At 46.3% G+C, this 17,817-nt stretch overlaps 1 protein-coding gene across 4 annotated transcripts in view; it reads right to left on the bottom strand.

Moving 5' to 3' along the window:
* TTC28 (tetratricopeptide repeat domain 28) overlaps window positions 1–17,817 on the bottom strand; it is a 621,832-nt gene that overhangs the window by 103,135 nt on the left and 500,880 nt on the right. For all 4 annotated transcript variants that reach the window (XM_078060812.1, XM_078060814.1, XM_078060813.1 and 1 more), the window contains 4 exons: window positions 9,481–10,822; window positions 7,673–8,196; window positions 3,362–3,471; window positions 1,521–1,650 (listed from right to left, as the gene is read on the bottom strand). In XM_078060812.1, the coding sequence (XP_077916938.1) occupies window positions 1,521–1,650; window positions 3,362–3,471; window positions 7,673–8,196; window positions 9,481–10,822 (2,106 nt within the window). The remainder of the gene's footprint in view (window positions 1–1,520; window positions 1,651–3,361; window positions 3,472–7,672; window positions 8,197–9,480; window positions 10,823–17,817) is intronic.

Genomic DNA, 17,817 nt, shown 5'->3' with positions numbered 1-17,817 from the left:
CCGAGGTGCTGTACGTGAGGATGCCTGAATGGGTTATTCAAAGTACCACATACATAACAGGTGATGCTTTGTTAGGGCTGAGACCTCATTCCATTCTAGGCTCCCACACCTTCGCTTCTCTCCTCTTCCAGTCCCCACAGGCAAAGGGTTTAAACCTCTGAAGTCTTTAGTTCTTTGAAACTGCTTCTCTCTTTCAAAGCTTTTCCTCAGTCTTTCAGTCCAATTCCTGATCCCACTTTCCCTAAGAGACTAGTCTGTTACCTAGTTTAAAAGCTAAATGCACACACATGAGGGCACCAAAAATATAAAGCAACATACTTTCAAGTGAGGATTGTTTAGAGTGTTGAGAACGAATACAATGCAGAGGATTTGCTTGCATCATAAATATAGATAGGGAAGATTTGCTCCAACTAGGGTCCAAAGAGAGAGTCGGCAGAGGCAGGAGACAAGATGCTGCAGCTCCAACAGCTCTTCAAGGATGCCTAGCTTCCTGCAGCTCCAGTATCAGTAGAAAGTGGGGGTTTACATGTGTGTATGCAAATGTCTTCTTTACCCTATTAAGTTATTAACTGGAACAGCAGGGATGATTTCTGTGCACATTGGAAAATCGGCCCCAAAGTGTTAGGCAGCCTTGACACTGTGATTATAATAGATAATAAATTGTAATCTCAGGCACTGAGCACATTTAATAGATACATTTTTCAAGGGGGAAGTCTGAGCATTCAGATACACACAGCAAAGGACAGGTTCTTATTGACAAGGCCTCAACATCCAACTTCAAAGACATTGTTAGTTCTGGTGAATACCTCTTCCACCCAAGTTCTGGGTTGGGGGAAATGGCCTGCAGAGCCGGACGGGCCTGAGAAGAGGCAGAGGACAGGGCAGCTGGAAGAGGGTGATGGACAGCGGAGGCCCCGGTGAGGGAAATGCATGCTGCCCCAGGGCAAGGCAGCACAGGGGCCTGGGAGAACAACTGCGGACTGGGTCACAGCCCAGGGGCAGACCCAGAGAGTAAAAACATTTACTAGACAGCAAACGAAAAACCTATGGGGCAGAGGAATTAGGGAAGAGGCCAGGCATCTTCTCAGGTACTCTCCCCAGGTATTAATGGTGGGAGGGAACCTGAGGGGAATGGCTGGCTCAGGCATCTCTAGCCCCAGGACACCTCTCCGGCTCCTGGGTCCGCCTGCCAAAACGCTTTGTTTTCACAGCACCGGAGTTTCTTTTACCCCAAGCACCAGTCACACCGTACTGGACTCACTGACTTCTGCCTTTCACCAGGCTAAATGCTTCTGGAGGTCAGGAACCGGGCCTCCCTTTCATTCCCAGGACAGGCACACAGCACCTGGTAGGTGCTCTGCACATGTTTGTTGAATAAACGAACACATGTCTGATGACTGGATTGCAGTCGTGGCTTCACGGCCTGTTGTAACAACGAATCAGATTCCGCCCCAGCAACCCTAGAACAACTCAGACACGCAGGCGCGCTCGCAAGAAGTGGGAACCCCGGCCGCTCTCACCCAGGCTGACGAGCACCCGCTGCAAGGCCTGGTAGGATGAAGTCTGCAGGTCAAAGAGGGAGAGTTTGTAGTCTGTGCTCAGCTGCGCCTCATGTCGGATTGTTTCAAACAAGGCCGATGCCCTGTAGAGCTGCAAGTAGGGGACAGAGAACGTCATTCATTCCCCAGAAACCAGAGACATTTCTGCACTGACCAGAGACAACTTCTACACCCAACTTGGTGCCCCAATCTAAAAACACTTTTTTAAGAGGTTCAAAAGGATGAGTCTTCATTTCCAGGTAGGTCCTTGTGGACTGGAAGAGGCATCATATCAGATCACACCCAGGAAATTAGAGTTTATGTGCTCAGATCAGGGGATCTAAAAGAAAAGGGTTATGGACTTCTAGTCTGAAAGTTGCAAGGAAAAAAAATCAGCTATTAATCCAACCAAGTGCTGATTTTGATGGAAACAAACAAAAAGCCTCACCTTTTGTCATCAAGCGACCATAATTTAGCACCCCTGGCCTCACGGAGCCCAAGGGCGGGAATGAGAGCAGGTGTGGGGCAGGCAGGCTGGAAATGGACAAGGCTGGGGTGGGGGGAAGGAGGTGCAGGCAGCCACCCTTTCAGGAGGAGGTCGGCCTTTTGCAGGCAGTTCAGCTGAATCAAACACTGCCCTCCGCAACAGTGATCAGGGACAGGTCTTCCCCGGACAAGCTCCCCTGCAGCCACACATGCTCACGGGGACACGCACAGGACCGGATGCTCGACATTCCTACAGAGACACTGTCTTGCTGCTCTAAGTGGCTTCTCCACAAGACTTTTCTCTAATATTTATATGCTGGAAGTTGTATCCAACTTTAAGTTCATGCAAATTTAAAAAATAGAATTCTAAGACTAAGAGACTTATAGACTTAGTATCCCCAGCTCTACCACTAATTCAACCTGTGACCTTGGGCAAGATTTGGAGCCTCAGTTTCTTCTTTTCTATAAAGGAGATGGTTGTCATTCTAACTCACAGGGTTATTCGAGGAATAAATTCAGTGAGTGACAGTACTTGAAAATTGCAAATCACTATAGCAATATAAATTTTAATTTTTAAAACAAGGAACTAAAGAATTCTTTAAACTGCCTTTAATAGTTTAAAAAGGGGAGTAAAATACCGTCACATTCCAGGAGGCCATAGCACAAGTTCAGTCACATCACCTCTTCAGTTCCTGTGAGCACCTCTCACAGGAGCCTTGATTCACCTGTCCTTGTGCCTCTGGCCTCGCACAATGCCTCAGCAGTAATTACTCCCTGCCTCAGCAGCTGAGTGTGGGATTTTGGATGACGCCATCTCACAACTCCTTCAGCTTGACAGAAGAACCACAGCTTTAGGATCTTCCCAGTCTCCAGAGCCAGAATGAGTGGGCTTCTCTTCAACTATTTGTGCATATGCAGAAACATGAACTCTGTGTGTGTGTGTATGGGTGCGTGTGTGTGTATGGGTGTGTGGGTGTGTGTGGGTGAGAGAGGGAAGTATCTACTGATATGTCTAGAAACCTATAAAGACATTAAATCCAATCATTATGAATTCTTGAATTACTTCTGTCATAAAATGTATGTAATTTCATATTAAGGTTTAATGAGGAATAGCACATAACACAAGAATGCCAAAGAAATCATTGAGAAATCTATCATATAAGTGAGCAGGAATCTTCACTATGGTTCAACACTTCTGGGTTGAAGATCCCGTACGCCAACCCAAGGGTAGAGGTTAGCGCCTTCTAGTGAATGTCATCACTACTAGGACAGTAATGCCAAGGCCATCCATGCTTCTGGAAACAAAATCCATTTGGAACAGGGGTTCTCCTGCTCACCTGGTGTTGGGCCTCCTCCAGGTTCCCACTGGCCCAAAGGGAGAGGCCAAGACCATGTCGAATTTTGGCTTCATCTTCTCTTCGGCCCAGTTGCTCAGCTAACCTTAAGCCTGAAATCAGACAGAGACATGCTAAGGACACACAGAAGACAGACACCCCCCCAACCCAAGGAGTCCTGGAGGGTAATTCTGCCTCAGGGGTGTATATAAAGAATGTTAACACAGCTAAATAAAATACAGGACAAGAGTAGAATCAGACAAGGCAGAGTAAGCATTCTCTTCAAATTCTGTGTTAGTGGCGACCTTTCCAGGACACTCCAAGATGCCCCAGCAAGAGCTCAGGTGATGGCTATCAGCAGGAAACAGGTTTGCAGGGCAGGCAGAAACACTGAAATGTGAATGGAACCTAACCTGGCTGTCCTCCCAGCTGTGAAATCCCTAGCTCTGCAAATGAAAACTCCTGGCCTATAAATTTATCTAACCGAATTCCTTCGTGGGCAAAAGCTTTTCCTGACAGTTCTAGTCAAGTACAGAAGCCAAGCTAATACTCTTTCCTATCTCACATACATAGCATCCAATCAGTGTCGATGGGAGACACATCTGATGTTCTCCCGAAAGCAGAATGCTCACACCATCTTACCCTGCCTTCTGTTACTGATGCCACTGATGCATTTCATGTCCAATCTGTTTTTCCTTTAAGGCTGAGACTTTGATATGCCTCGGCAGGGTTACAGAACAGGTACTATTATGAGTTGAAAGCCTTAAATGAGACTGTCCTCATTCTAATGGCCTTCAGACAGACACCTGCAGTTTGGGTCACTTACCTACAGCAAGCTTCTGGCTTTCGGGACACCAGCAACCTCCAGGGCTTTGGGAGAACCAAATCTGAGGGCAACCATTTATTGTACTGGCCACTAAGCAGTTCTCAGCATCACTTTGTCCTCATGATCTGGCTCTCTGTACACAGGAGTTAGCTTGTGCAGAAGTGCGCACAAAGGAACGACTTCCTTTTTAAAATCTAATTTAGAGTGGATGGGAGCCTGCCTCTGAGCATGCTGGGCCCATGCAATTTCTGACTTCTGAAAAGAAACTGAGTCAGTTGAGAGGATAATAAAAGTGATATTCAGGTTCACGCTCATAAAATATTATGCATTTCACAACACACTTAACTCAGAAAACTTAGAAATACCATTGTAAGTTTAAATCATGTCACTGGGTAACAAAAATAATACTTGCAAATTATTCACATGTTAAAATACCTCATAGAATAGGAACACAAATGGAAGAAGATGGTGCTTGGGTGAAGACCAGGAGAATACTAGTTGTTTTAACCTTCAATACACTAACCATATTCATTCTTGAAGGCAGCTATCCCTGCTAGATCTGGGTCTATGAGTTGGAAGTAAAATCCACTGAGGTGGCCCCCTTAAAGGTAAGTTCTGTGCGAGCAGGGACTTTGTTCCCTGCTGGATCCCCAGCATGGAGGACACACTCCAGCCCATAGTCAGAGGTTCTCCGATGAAGAGCTAAAAGCCACCGGGCAGACACGGTATCTGTCCCATCTGTTCTTATCTGCCTCTGCCTCTTAGGAATCTAACCCACCCACCCAGCATCCCTGAAGCCTGGTTTCCCAGAAACTAGTTGCATATAACTCCATGTAGGTCACTAAATACACTAAATACACCTCAGGGGTGTATATAAAGAATGTTAACACAGCTAAATAAAATACAGGACAAGAGTAGAATCAGACAAGGCAGAGTAAGCATTCTCTTCAAATTCTGTGTTAGTGGCGACCTTTCCAGGACACTCCAAGATGCCCCAGCAAGAGCTCAGGTGATGGCTATCAGCAGGAAACAGGTTTGCAGGGCAGGCAGAAACACTGAAATGTGAATGGAACCTAACCTGGCTGTCCTCCTAGCTGTGAAATCCCTAGCTCTGCAAATGAAAACTCCTGGCCTATAAATTTATCTAACTGAATTCCTTCGTGGGCAAAAGCTTGGGTCCAGGCTCCTTTTCTTCATTTGCAAAAAGAGAAAAAGCTGGACGAGACCAGTGGCTTTGATGGTTGTCTATACACATCACCTGGAGAGCTTATACAAAAATCCCAGACCAGGCCCCACCTATGAGATTCTAGTGCCCTGGGGCAGGGTGATGCTGACCTATAGCCCCCTCTGAAAGCTGGGGGGCGGGGGCACCAAGGTGGTTTCTGGCTGAACTGTTCCTCAGTGCAAGAGGCTGCAGACCTGACTCAGAGAACTCAGAAAGGGCCTTTCCAGGTGTCTGCACCTGTCACAGCTCATAAGAATAGGCATCTAACAGTATATCTAAAACTAATGATGTAATGTATGGGGATTAACATAACAATAAAAAAAATTTAAAAAAAAAAAAAAGAATAGGCATCTAATCTGGCCCATGAGGCACACCATGCTTTCTGGTGGAGCACATCCATGGAACAGACACCATGGAGATGCCACGATGGGAATTTAGATCTCTGTGAGACTTAAAATTACAACAGTAAAAATGAAATTGAGAGTTTTCCATAAATATAGAATTATGTTACAATGTCTCAGGCAACACAGCTGCTTTATGGAAACAATATTTCAGGAAGTACAAAAGAACACAGCTGAAAGGTTGTCATATGCTGGGTCTGAATTTAATAGTTTTCACAAATTCGACTGAAAATCGCCCCAGTCTGTTGGAATTTTACCACAGTCAAGTTGCAGGAAACCCAAAGCCAACTCTCATATTTAATGCATGGAAGCAGAGCACCCATGGAGTGGGAGCAAAATAAGGTCTGGGAAGTGGCTCCCAGTCTCTCTGTGATCTCTCAGCCTGGAGGCCAGAGCAATCCCTGGTCTGTACAAAGGATGACAGCAAACCATCAGCTCCGGGCCCATTCTCCCCTTTGCTTCCTGCTTCCCTCCCTCCTGGCTTCGCAGCTGGGGCTCAGGAGTAATGGGGGATATATCACCGTTCCAACCCTGCTCTGTGCTTAGAAACAACTCCACACAGGGGGTCTTGTGTGGTTCCTGGGGTTGGAAAACTTGGGCTGGGCCCCACTCCACCACGAACTGACCACATGGTTAGGACCAAGCCACTGTATTCTCTGAGCCTCAGGTCATTTGGCCGCAGACAGGAATAGAGATACACCTCTGAAGGTTACTGTGAGAATGAAATCCAATTAAATAGGGGTGCCTGGGTGGCTCAGTCATTAAGCGTCTGCCTTCGGCTCAGGTCATGATCCCAGGGTCCTGGGATCGAGCCCCGCATCAGGCTACCTGCTCCGCGGGAAGCCTGCTTCTCCCTCTCACACTCCCCTTGCTTGTGTTCCCTCTCTCGCTGTCTCTCTCTCTGTCAAATAAATAAATAAAATCTTAAAAAAAAAAAAAAAAGAAATCCAATTAAATAAACCAGACATGCACGGACCCTTGGAAGCTGGAAATGGGAGTTTTTGCTTGGAAATCAGCAACTATTTCCTTTTACTAGTGAGCCAAGAACATCCTATCTGCCCTTCTTCCCTGCCAGGATGGGAGGATGTCATGTGCCCCTGTGAGGGGAAGTGCTTTCCAGAGGAGAAGTGTAAAGGGGTGGAGGATCAACACACTGCTCTGGGACTTCTGCTTCCTGAGGAAGGAAGCGTCCAAGGACTGGCTCAGGTGGCTGTACAGAACCTGACAGCAGAGGACAGGAGCTGGGGGGGGCGGGGGGAAGAGGGAGAGCGGAGGAGGAGAAAGGGGAGGTAGCCACACTTTCTGGGCCTGTCTGGAACAAGACTGCCATAGCACCAGCTCAAGCACTATGGGCAATAAGCACTGGGAAGGAATCCTGGTCGACTGCTTGAGTGACCCTCAGCCTGGATTAAACCTCAGCTGCAACCTCATAATGGACTTCTTCATAGTTTTGTTATAGTTTAGATATTTTCAGGAAGTACAATGGGGCTTGGGACAGATGGGCGCTTTCCTCTGATTCGGGCCTTTAAATTTTATGCGACTAAATCTTACTTGATTCCTCTTGTGTGGGAAAAGTGTCATTCGCTCTGAAGGGCGAGGGCTCCGAAGAGCAAGGAGGGTATCAGCTCCCTGGGCAGCTGGCTGCCAGTGTTACACAAGCCGGGAAACACATTCTGGACGAGGGAACGCCTTTGTGCTACTAAGGAACACTGTGGTTTTGGAGTTGAACTCATGATGTGGCCTCTGAGCTCCTCACTCCAGGCAGAGGTGGCCACTCTCAAACTGTGCATACTTCCTTCCAAGGAGACTCTGAACTTGATCTCAGAGTTTACCGAGAGACCACCCCAGACCTTTTCACTTACCTTCCTGTAAGTACATGACTGCCTGGGAATAGTTCTGCAAGGCATGATGAGTCCTTCCGAGGCTACTATATGACACTGTCTTGGCCACCAAGTCGTTCATCTGTGCAGCGATGCTCAAGTGCTGTTCCTGATAGACCACAGCCCTCTCAAAGGTGCCCAGGGATTCATACGTCAGACCCAGGTTCCCATAGGCGCGGCCCTGGCAGGTGGGGTTGTTGGTTTCCTCTGCTATATGCAGATCGAGCTGGTGGTACTGCAGGGCTGTATCATATTCCCCCATCTGCTGGTAAACGCCACCGAGGCCACAGGCCGCATCACTTTCCAGAGCTCGGTCTTTCATCTCTCTAGCGATGTTCAGCTGGCGTTCGAGGCAGGAAATGGCTTGTTCGTAATTCCCTAATTGGCTGTGCAGACTTCCTAGCTCTCCATAGGCCTGGGCTTTATTAAAGGCCTCCCCGAGCTCATGGGCGACCACGAGCCTCTTTTCAAAGCACACAAGGGCTTGCTGCAAGCTCCCCATTGCCCTGTGGGGATGTAGACAGAAAAGCAATGATATTATTTTGTGCAGGTGCAGACATGCTAAAGCCCCCGAGAAAATGAAAAGCATTTGTCACTGTCACTTACTATAGAAGCTCTTAACTCCTCTTCTAGCTAAAATCTATCATGTGCCCTTAGAGTGAGATGCAGGGGAATTTCATAATCTGGAAAGCAATTCAAAAGTCATCCCTTAGTGACCCTCCCAAGAGCTTGAGATTCAATGGGATATACACCCCAGAGGAAACATAAAATATATTAATAGGCACAATGATAGCAAGTGAACTGTTTGGTTCTTCTGCCTCCCAATTTCCACTACCGCTTAGACTATGTTTTTGAAATCACTTTACAATGGCTATAAATCTTTCACCCTGAGCTTCTCAGAGCACTCTGTGGGTGATGATTTAGTTTGACCCTTGCCCTTCCTCCACTCCAGGAGCCCTAATCCCCTGCTGATCTGGAAGGGCCGTAAATTCTGCAGACACAGACACCTTCTTGGGTTCCCCACATTCAGAAGGAAAGCATCACCTTGGCCAACAGTGTGTCTTTTTGTGCTGCTAAGAGATGACATGATAAGACTGGGAAGAGCATGGATTTTGGCGGCAGACCAAGTCAGTTGTGTGGGGCACATGAATTCCTTTCCCTGAGCCTCCGTTTCTGGATGATAGTAAATCCCACATCCCATAGCAGGTCATAATAAGTGTAGAGTAATACAGGATTGCCATAAATACTAAGCAAGATATCTCTGCAAGGTGCCTAGCATGATGATGATAGTATACATTTATTCACTCCTGCCAACTTCAGTTGGCTTTCCCTAAAAGCAACAAAACGGGAATCCACGTAATTGGTGGGTATAGGTGTTGCATTAATAAACACATTCATATAATGTGAGAGACATTCAGAAAACATCAGTTGAATTGATGCATTCACCTTTCCTGTTCCCATTATCCCTTTTATCCTGCTCATTATGGGTGGTCAAAAGAGCATTGCATTTGGGGTCAGACAGCCCTGGGTTTGACTCTCAGCTGTCCTTCATTTTTAAGCTGTGTAACCTTGGACATCGACCTAACCCCTCTGGGCCTTCGCTTCTTCCTCCATAACGTAAGGGTAATAATATCCCCGCTAAATTCACAAAATCACTGGGGGAGCCAAATAAGATACGTATGAAAATGCTTTGTAGGTAACAAGCCGCCGTGCAGACAGTAAGTTGCCAACAAGGCCACAAATGCTCTTTGTGCACGTGATCAACCACATCTGTCCTCTGTCGTCTTTACCTGTGTCCATTTCCTAGGCCCCGGTAAGCCTTGGCTTGGTCTTGCATGCGATTCAGGCTCTGGGCAACAGATAAATACTGTTCGTAGTACTTGATAGCTTCCTCGTAGTCACCCAGGGCCTCGTAGCAATCCCCCAGATTGCCGTAGGCCCGGCCCCTGTCAAGCACAGACTCGTTTCCACTTAGCTGCTGCAGCATGGCTAACTGCTGCTCAAAGTAGCCGATGGCTTCTTCCATGACATTCATGTTCATCTTTGTGATCCCCATGTTGCCGTAGACCTGGGCTTCCAGACTGGGGTCCTTCAGCTTCTGCCCCAGATCCAGCTGCTCTTCATAACACTTGAATGCCATTGTATATTTCCCAAGGGCCATGTAGACCGCAGCCAGATGCCCGTGAGCTCTGCACTCCCCCGGCAAGTCACTCAGCTCCTGATAGACCTCCAACTCCTGTGTGTGATAACCCAAGGCCTTGTCGTATTTCTGGATCATCCGGTATGCCGTGCCCAGGGCTGCATATGCACTGGCTTCCAGTCTTCTGTCCTTGACATGGTGAGCCAACCCCAGCTGCTGCTCATAGAATTTTATTGCACCATTTATATCTTTTTTACAGATGAATATATCACCCAGGTTCCCCAGGGCTCGAAATTTAGCCTGGGAATTATTCAGCGACTGGGCTAGGGACAGTAGGTACTTCTGACACTCTTCAGCTTTGCTGAAGTTCAGCAGAGCCTTGAATGCTAGGCCCAAGTTGCAGTAAGCTTTCGCCTGGCTCAATTTGTCATGAAGGTCTTTGGCCAGAGCCAGATCCTGCTCATAGTACTTCACCGCCTCCTGGTAATTTCCAAGACAGTAATGGGCATAGCCGAGATTGTGGCAGACCTTCCCTTCTCCTTCCATGTCTTGAAGGTCAGGAGCGAGCCGGAGGTACTGTTCATAATAGGGGGCGGCCTGGACATACTCCCCCCGAGAGCAGTGGAAGTTGCCCAGGTTGCTGAGGGCCCGGGCCTCACTCTGGATGTCACGAAGCTCCCGAGCAATGTTCAGGTGGTTCTGATAATGTTGCAGGGCCCGGTCATGGGCACCCAGGGCCTGGTAGGCCACGGCCAGGTTCCCGTGTGTGGATGCCTGTGAGGCACGGTCATTCACTTCCATGGAGATCTGCAGCTCCTGCCGGTGGTATTTGACGGCCTGGTCGTACATGCCCAGAGCGTTGTAGGCGTTGCCCATATTCCCATAGGCACGGCCCTGGGCAGCATAGTCACTCAGCTCCTGGGCAATGCACAGGTGGGTCTTGTGGAGTTTCAGAGCAGTATCATAATCGCCTTTCATCTGGTGTATGATTCCTGAGAAAGAGAATAAAGGAAAGAAAAAGGTTAGAATTACTGATGAGCAGTTTGGGGGAAAAAATGTAATTTGCAACTCAATTTATACTCAAACACAATCCAGATGAATTAGAGAATTTAAAATAACAGAAGGTAGAATTAAATATTTATCAGCGCTCCAGAGGGGAAATAGCTTTCTAAGCTTTGAAGCAACAGAAAAAAACACAGACAGATTTGATTACAAAATTAAGAAGTTCTGTACTCAAATATATATCTAAAATTAAAAGGCAAACCCAATACTGGAAAATATGTGACACATATATGACAAAATCCAATAGCTATTATGTATACAGATTTCCAGGATTTCACTTGGTCTGATTTTTTTTTTAAAAATTTAAAATCAAACCCCCAGTTTACTGAAGTAGGTAAAGAACAGTAAGTGTGAGCAGACAACTCATATCCAAGAAATACAAAAGTAACCACAGGAGAAAAGGCTAATTTCTTTTAATAATCAAAGAAATGCAAAATAAAGCAACCCCGAAGTACCATTTTACTTCAACTAAATTAGCAAACAAAAAATTTAAACAGCACCCTATACTGATGAGGTTGCCCTGAAATTGGTAAACACATCAGCTGCCGGACATAAACAGGAACAGCCTGTGGAGAAGCAGGACGACAGGAACCACATACACGGTCCTGCTCAGACCTGGCAATCCTACTCAGAGGAATATATTCTAAGGAAATCATCTGACACATGCAAAAGACTATTCGCGTAGCAATCTTCACTGGCAGCATTATAGATTAGTGGGAAATCAGAAACATCTTAAATGGCAAGCACTGGGGGACTGTAGAAGTACATTTTGGTATATCAACTCAATAGAGGATTATGCAGTCATTGAAAGATAATTATGAAGTCTGTGTAGAAAAATGGGGGGAGGGGCACCTGGGTGGCTCAGTCGTTAAGCGTCTGCCTTCGGCTCAGGTCATGATCCCAGGGTCCTGGGATCAAGCCCCGCATCGGGCTCCCTGCTCAGCGGGAAGCCTGCTTCTCTCTCTCCCTCTCCCACTCCCCCTGCTTGTATTCCCTCTCTCGCTGTGTCTCTCCCTGTCAAAAAAATAAATAAAAATCTTAAAAAAAAAAATGGGGGGAAAGGGTTCTTACAATAATAAGTGGAAAAAAGCAGAAAACAATGCTGCATGCTCCCCAGGACAACAACCAGGAAATTCAACATGTGCACATGCACAAGACCTTGAGGGGATTATGCAAAAATAGAAACTGTCTCCTTGCAAGGTGATGGGATTTGAATGATTTTTTTCTTCCAAAATTTCTTGGAATTCTGCTCTACGGCTTTTACAGTCAATAATAAGAGCACTTTAAACAATGCTCATAAACTATGCTCTAGCAGCTAAGCTATTGTTTCTACAAGCAGTTCAGAATGACATATATCATCAATATAAAAAAAGAGAAAGTAGTTCCAAATAAGGGATAGCATCAAAGTAACTGGGGAGGCACCTTTGAGGAGAACCTGGTTCATCCCAGCGGGGGCGGGGGTGGGGGGCACTGGAAAAGATGGACAGAAGCTAGTATGCAAACAGGTTCCTCCTTGCCCTTGGATTTGAACATACTTTTCCATGAATCAATGCGTGAGCTTTGCAGTGGTGACCAAAAACCCGCAGAAGTACAAAAAGCAAAAACACCAAGCTGGGTTCTTGTTAAAAGTCTGAACTAAAAATAGACATGCTGAGAAAGCAAGCTGTCAAAATCCAGGCCCCACAATTCGCCTCTCTCTGTGACACTTTCACTCACTTGCTCGCTCACTCACTCACTGCCCCAGGATTTACTGCTAAGGCTCGTGGTGGGCAGCAGGGATAGACAAAGGAGACGCAAGTCTGCCCTCAGAGAGCACGCCAGGGTCATCAGGGAGCCGGTCATGAAACGTATAATGTCAGCACACATCATGAACGCTGAAGCGAGGGGGGCAGAAAGGAGCATGTAAGAGCTGCTCTTCTGTCCCCGTGTCTTCCCCTGCCTGGGGTGGAGGTCTGCCCCATCACAGGACTTGCGTCTACCTCTGGGCCCAGCCAGCTTTTTGATGTTAGCTCCACTCAGGGTACTGGATACATCATTTAGCCTCTCTGAGCTTTTCACAGCTCGTCTATAAAGTGAGGAAAAGAATCATCTCGGTGCCAATCTTAGAGGGCAGTAGTGAGGATCAAATGAAATCACGTATGTGCGAGTGCTCTATAAATTGCAGACTGGAATTCAAATATTACTCACTGAAATTACTATACGCTTCCAGGAAAGGGGATTCTCAAGGTGGTAGAGAGTACACAAACGATGGTAATGATTCTGGGTATTTTCTTATAGGAGTAAAATATTGCATAATTTAAAAATAACTAAGTAAATAATGGTCCTCTATACAATGGAATAACATAGTGTCATTAAAAATGGTGAAGTAGGAAAAAAAAAAAACCCTTTGAGTTTGCCCTAGAACAAATGATTTAATTTAAAAAAATGGTGAAGTGGAAGATGATATATTGACATGGAAAAAATTACAATATATTAATGGAATATATGGTCACAAAACAGTACATTGTAATGAAAACATTAATGGGTGTGTATACATGTATGTTTACATTTATATGTCTACATACAGCAAAGAATTTATTTAAATGTTAACCGTAGTAATCTTTGGGTGGTGGAACTGCCATTTTTTTCATGTTGTTTCTCTGTATTTTAAGTGGGTTTTTTTTTTTTCTATAAGGAATGCATAGCATTTGGTTTAAAGATTACTGAAAGGATTTTTAAAACTCTGATCCAACAAGCAAAGTAATATTCCTGGGGATTGGGTCTGGTCACCGCCCTGGGCTGGAGATGTCACCGGTATCCTTGCTGGAAGGAAGGCAGAACCTGTCTCAAGGTTAGAAAGTCTAAGTTACACAAGGGGCAATACCTTAGCATCACCTGGAACCCCATTAGAGGTGAAAAATTATTAGTGACAAACATTTCAGTTCCGAAGACCTGAATTTGGCCTGTATCCCTAAACTGCTTTTATGTAGAGAGAAAATTTTTAGATTTCAAATTTCCGGGAATCCTTCAAGGAAATGAATCATTTGCTCCCTCTGTCCTCACTTTCTGCATTTCTAAAATGAGAGGGAAAATATCTGCCCAGACAAGAGTCTGTAGTTAGGAACAGAGCCAGAGCTTGGTGGGGTGGCGGGGTGGCAGGGTCGGGGGTGGGCAACAGCAGGAGTGCCCACATCTCCCTCTGAGCACTTTCTCCCACAGCAATGCCTTTGCATTGATTTTTTTTTCCCTCACAGCTTTTAGATTTCTTTGCAAGGGTTTTTTTTTTTTTAAGCCAATATGATCATCAGTTAGTTTTCAGGATGATGTTAAAAAGAAGCAGTGTGAGCCCTTCAGAGAAGGCAGTGGAGGAAGCTCACGTAAGCTTTCATGCTCCCTGCCACCAAGGACACGGGTCTCTCTTACTACCCCCCGCCCTCACCACTTGTATACCATCTAAGAGGAAACTGGCTAAGTATCTGGAAGGCACACTATCATGGAAAAGCGCAGAACTTTAAGTCAGCAGTTCTGTTTTACAAGCCTGGCTCCCACCTCGTTTAGCTGGGTACCTTTGAGATTGTCACTTTATGTCTCTGAGGCTTTCTTTCTTTCCTTTTTCTTTTTTTTTTTTTTTAGAGAGAGAGTGCACACGCATGAGCAGGGGGGTGAAGGGGAAGGGGAGGGGCAGAGGGAGAGCAAATCGGAAGCAGACTCCACGACCAGCACAGAGCCTGGTGCAGGGGGGCGAGGGTGGGGGGGCTTGATCTCACAACCTTGAGATCATGACCTGAGCCAAAATCAAGAGTCAGTCACTTAACCGAATGAGCCACCCAGGCGCCCCTCCTTTTCTTTTCTAACAGAAAACTTTTTTGGTGTTTTTCTTTTCTTATTAAGGTCAGGTTATACCATCTCAAAGAAAAGGTATGAGAAACATAATGGTGTAGATCAATAAGCTTTGTAACCTCTAGCATGCTATTCGAATATGGTACCAGCAGTATTTAGAGAGTGACAGAAAGGAAAAGGAATTCCATGTTTCCTCTTATGGCCTCCAGAGTCTGGCCTAGTTAATAGGGAGCAGTTGGGATGATAATGGCTACCCAGGGTTCAATGAGTTGTGAAAGAAACTGCCTGCTGGTGACAGCAAAATGATCTGACCCCCAGCCAGCTTGCCCGTGCACTCCCCTTCCTCCTCATCTGACACTTCCAAGGCTCTATAAAGAATCAGGAAGATTTTCCAAAACAAAGACTTCCGCACACAGGCAAGGGCAGAAGGCGACGGGCCTGGCTGAGATGGGGATTTTTTTTTTTTTTTCATCCACCCCGTGTCTCTACTGTCCCAGCCTCTGCCAGCCTGGAGAATTCTGAACAGAACATTACACACTCTTGGCAGCCGTTCTCTTTGTTGAGGCAACATAAAAGCGGCCCTGAGAACTGCCAGCAGAGTGACTGCACATGCTGAGGAGATAATCTGCAGATCCTCCTTCCCTTTCGAGACCACAGCTTGATTTTCCAGGGCCGTCACTCAGATGAAGACTTACAGAGAGCCTGTCAGCAGGGGTGTGCTAGGTGACAACATGCTGCAGGGAGGGGGGATTAAATGAAGATTAGTGGGGCAGAAGATCCTCACAAAGCCAAGTTCCCACAAGGCCGTATGGAGAAAGGACACACGGACGGGGATTTATACATCACCACGGTGGGCCTCCGCCTTGGGAACAGGAATGGTCACCGCCTAGGAATAGTAACACCTACTTTAAACGCTGTTGTGAGGGCCCAGGAGATCATGCTCATGAGGAGCCAGCACAAGTGCCCGGGACATAGTAAATGCTCAATACAGTTTGCTTTTTATTATTAACCATTACCAGCAAAGACCAAGGGAGGTGTGAACAGGATGCACTGAGCAGAATTTCTACTGAAATGAGAACATTTAGCATTTCAGCAGGGACTTCTGGCTGCGTGTTCTCTTGTGAATTCTCTGGAAGGAGGGCCTCGGTGCACCTCCGCCAACAGTGGAAGCGTTCTTCTCGTTTACTGAAAATATTATTGCTGATTATTAATAGTACGTGATCCAAATGGGGCTTTAAGAGCTCATCTGTTCTTTCCTGCTGCTTTCCAACCACCTAGCCAAAGCCCCAGCCATTCTCAGGAGGCATGAGCTGTGGGAGCTGGAAGAGGCCAGACTGTGGCCCAGGTCCAGTGAGAGGAAGTGAGGTCGTGGCAGAGCTGAGGGAGGCACTCTTTTTTTTTTTTTTTTAAAGATTTTATTTATTTATTTGACAGAGAGAGAGAGACACAGTGAGAGAGGAAACACAAGCAGGGGGAGTGGGGAAGGGAGAAGCAGGCTTCCCGCGGAGCGGAGAGCCCGATGCGGGGCTCGATCCCAGGACCCTGGGACCATGACCTGAGCCGAAGGCAGACGCTCAACGACTGAGCCACCCAGGCGCCCCGAGGGAGGCACTCTTGACCCACACGCCCTCAGCTGTACCAGCCCATCCAAGATAAGCAGGGGGCATAAAGGAACTGTTAGTATTAGTCTCCTAGGTATGACATGGGACAGCAGCTGTGCTAAAAGTTCTCATCTGTTAGAAATACACCCAGAAGTATTTACAGATGCAGCAACATGGTGTCTACGGTTTGCTTTAAAAAACACTCTAACAGGGTGGAAAAGTGAGCGTGTATGGGTGGGTGGGTGTGGGTGTGTTTATGAAAATAGATGAAACAAGATTAGCAAAGTTTTTTTTTTTTTTAGCAAAATGCTGATAACTGAGTTATGAGTATGTGGGGGGTTCATTATACTATTCCTTCTGTGTGTATGTGTGTGTGAGAGACAGAGAGAAACTTCCATAATAGAAAATTAAATCAAATAATCAAGATATGCAGAGAGATCTGTACGGCACATTCTTCTGTAGTCCCTTTTGGATCAGGAAACTTCCTCATAGCTAAGTCCTGATGCGGATATTTAAGTTCATTTTTCTGTCTGTGGGACCTCAGGAAAGAAAGAAATCAGCTGGTCACCAGCGTGGACAGGTATACCAGCCTCCATGTCCTTCCCCAATTTGGGAGGACTGAGAGCAACACAGTGCCTTGTTCCATTGCTTTGATTTCTTTATAGTCACCACATTTAATTTTACCTTTAATTTCAAAGGCTCTTAAAGGACAGGATAATATTTGGTCACTCAAACAGGCGGGGTGGGAGGGGGTGGTGAAAACAGCTGAAAAACGTGCAGCTGAAAAACGTGCTCCACAGAAAGAGCACTGCGTATTCACAGCTGCTCCTCCCAATCCTCCTCCTCACCAGGAGGAGTGGCCCCAGTTTCTTCGGGGCACCCGTTATTCCAGCTCTTTAGGTTCCCCAGATCCTCTCCCTCTCAAGTTGTCCGTAGAATTTTTCCACATTGCACCTAAAATATCCCAAGGCTTGGAGTGGGGAGGAGGGGACAGACCTGCTTAGTAAACAGATGGCTGGAATCAAAGGCATGAGAGCTAAGTGCTCTGTGTTAGAAATGCAACCAACTGGATGTTTTATCTCATCTTCAGGTTACTATTTATGAGCCTAGAGACAAGCTCATTCTTTTTGCCAGTGGAGGACAGCAAAGGTACAGAAATTTTTAAATGCAGATAATTCCAAAATTATTTCTCATGTGATTTCAGCTACAAGCATCTTCCTGGTAGGTAAGCTTTTCCTGAAAACCAGTGCCTGGCCCTCTACTTGATAATTTCATGCACACTTCAAAACAATCCTGTGAGATCACTCCTGTGGTCTCAGAGACGCAGAAGGTTCGAGAACTCACTCAAGCCCATACAGCTCCAAGTGGCAGAACGGATACTGGACCCTAGGTTCTTCTGACCCAGGAATCCATGCTCTTTCACCCGTTTCCCTTCTGGAATGAAGCTGCAATGCCTTCTAGTGAAAGGCGGCCATGCCTTTGCATATTAATGTTGTGGCAAACCA

The sequence above is a fragment of the Halichoerus grypus genome, chromosome 13, assembly GCF_964656455.1.
Source record: "Halichoerus grypus chromosome 13, mHalGry1.hap1.1, whole genome shotgun sequence".
Classification (NCBI taxonomy): Eukaryota; Metazoa; Chordata; class Mammalia; order Carnivora; family Phocidae; genus Halichoerus; species Halichoerus grypus.
Note: the sequence above shows the minus strand (reverse complement) of the source record. Positions and strands in the feature narration are given on the sequence as shown.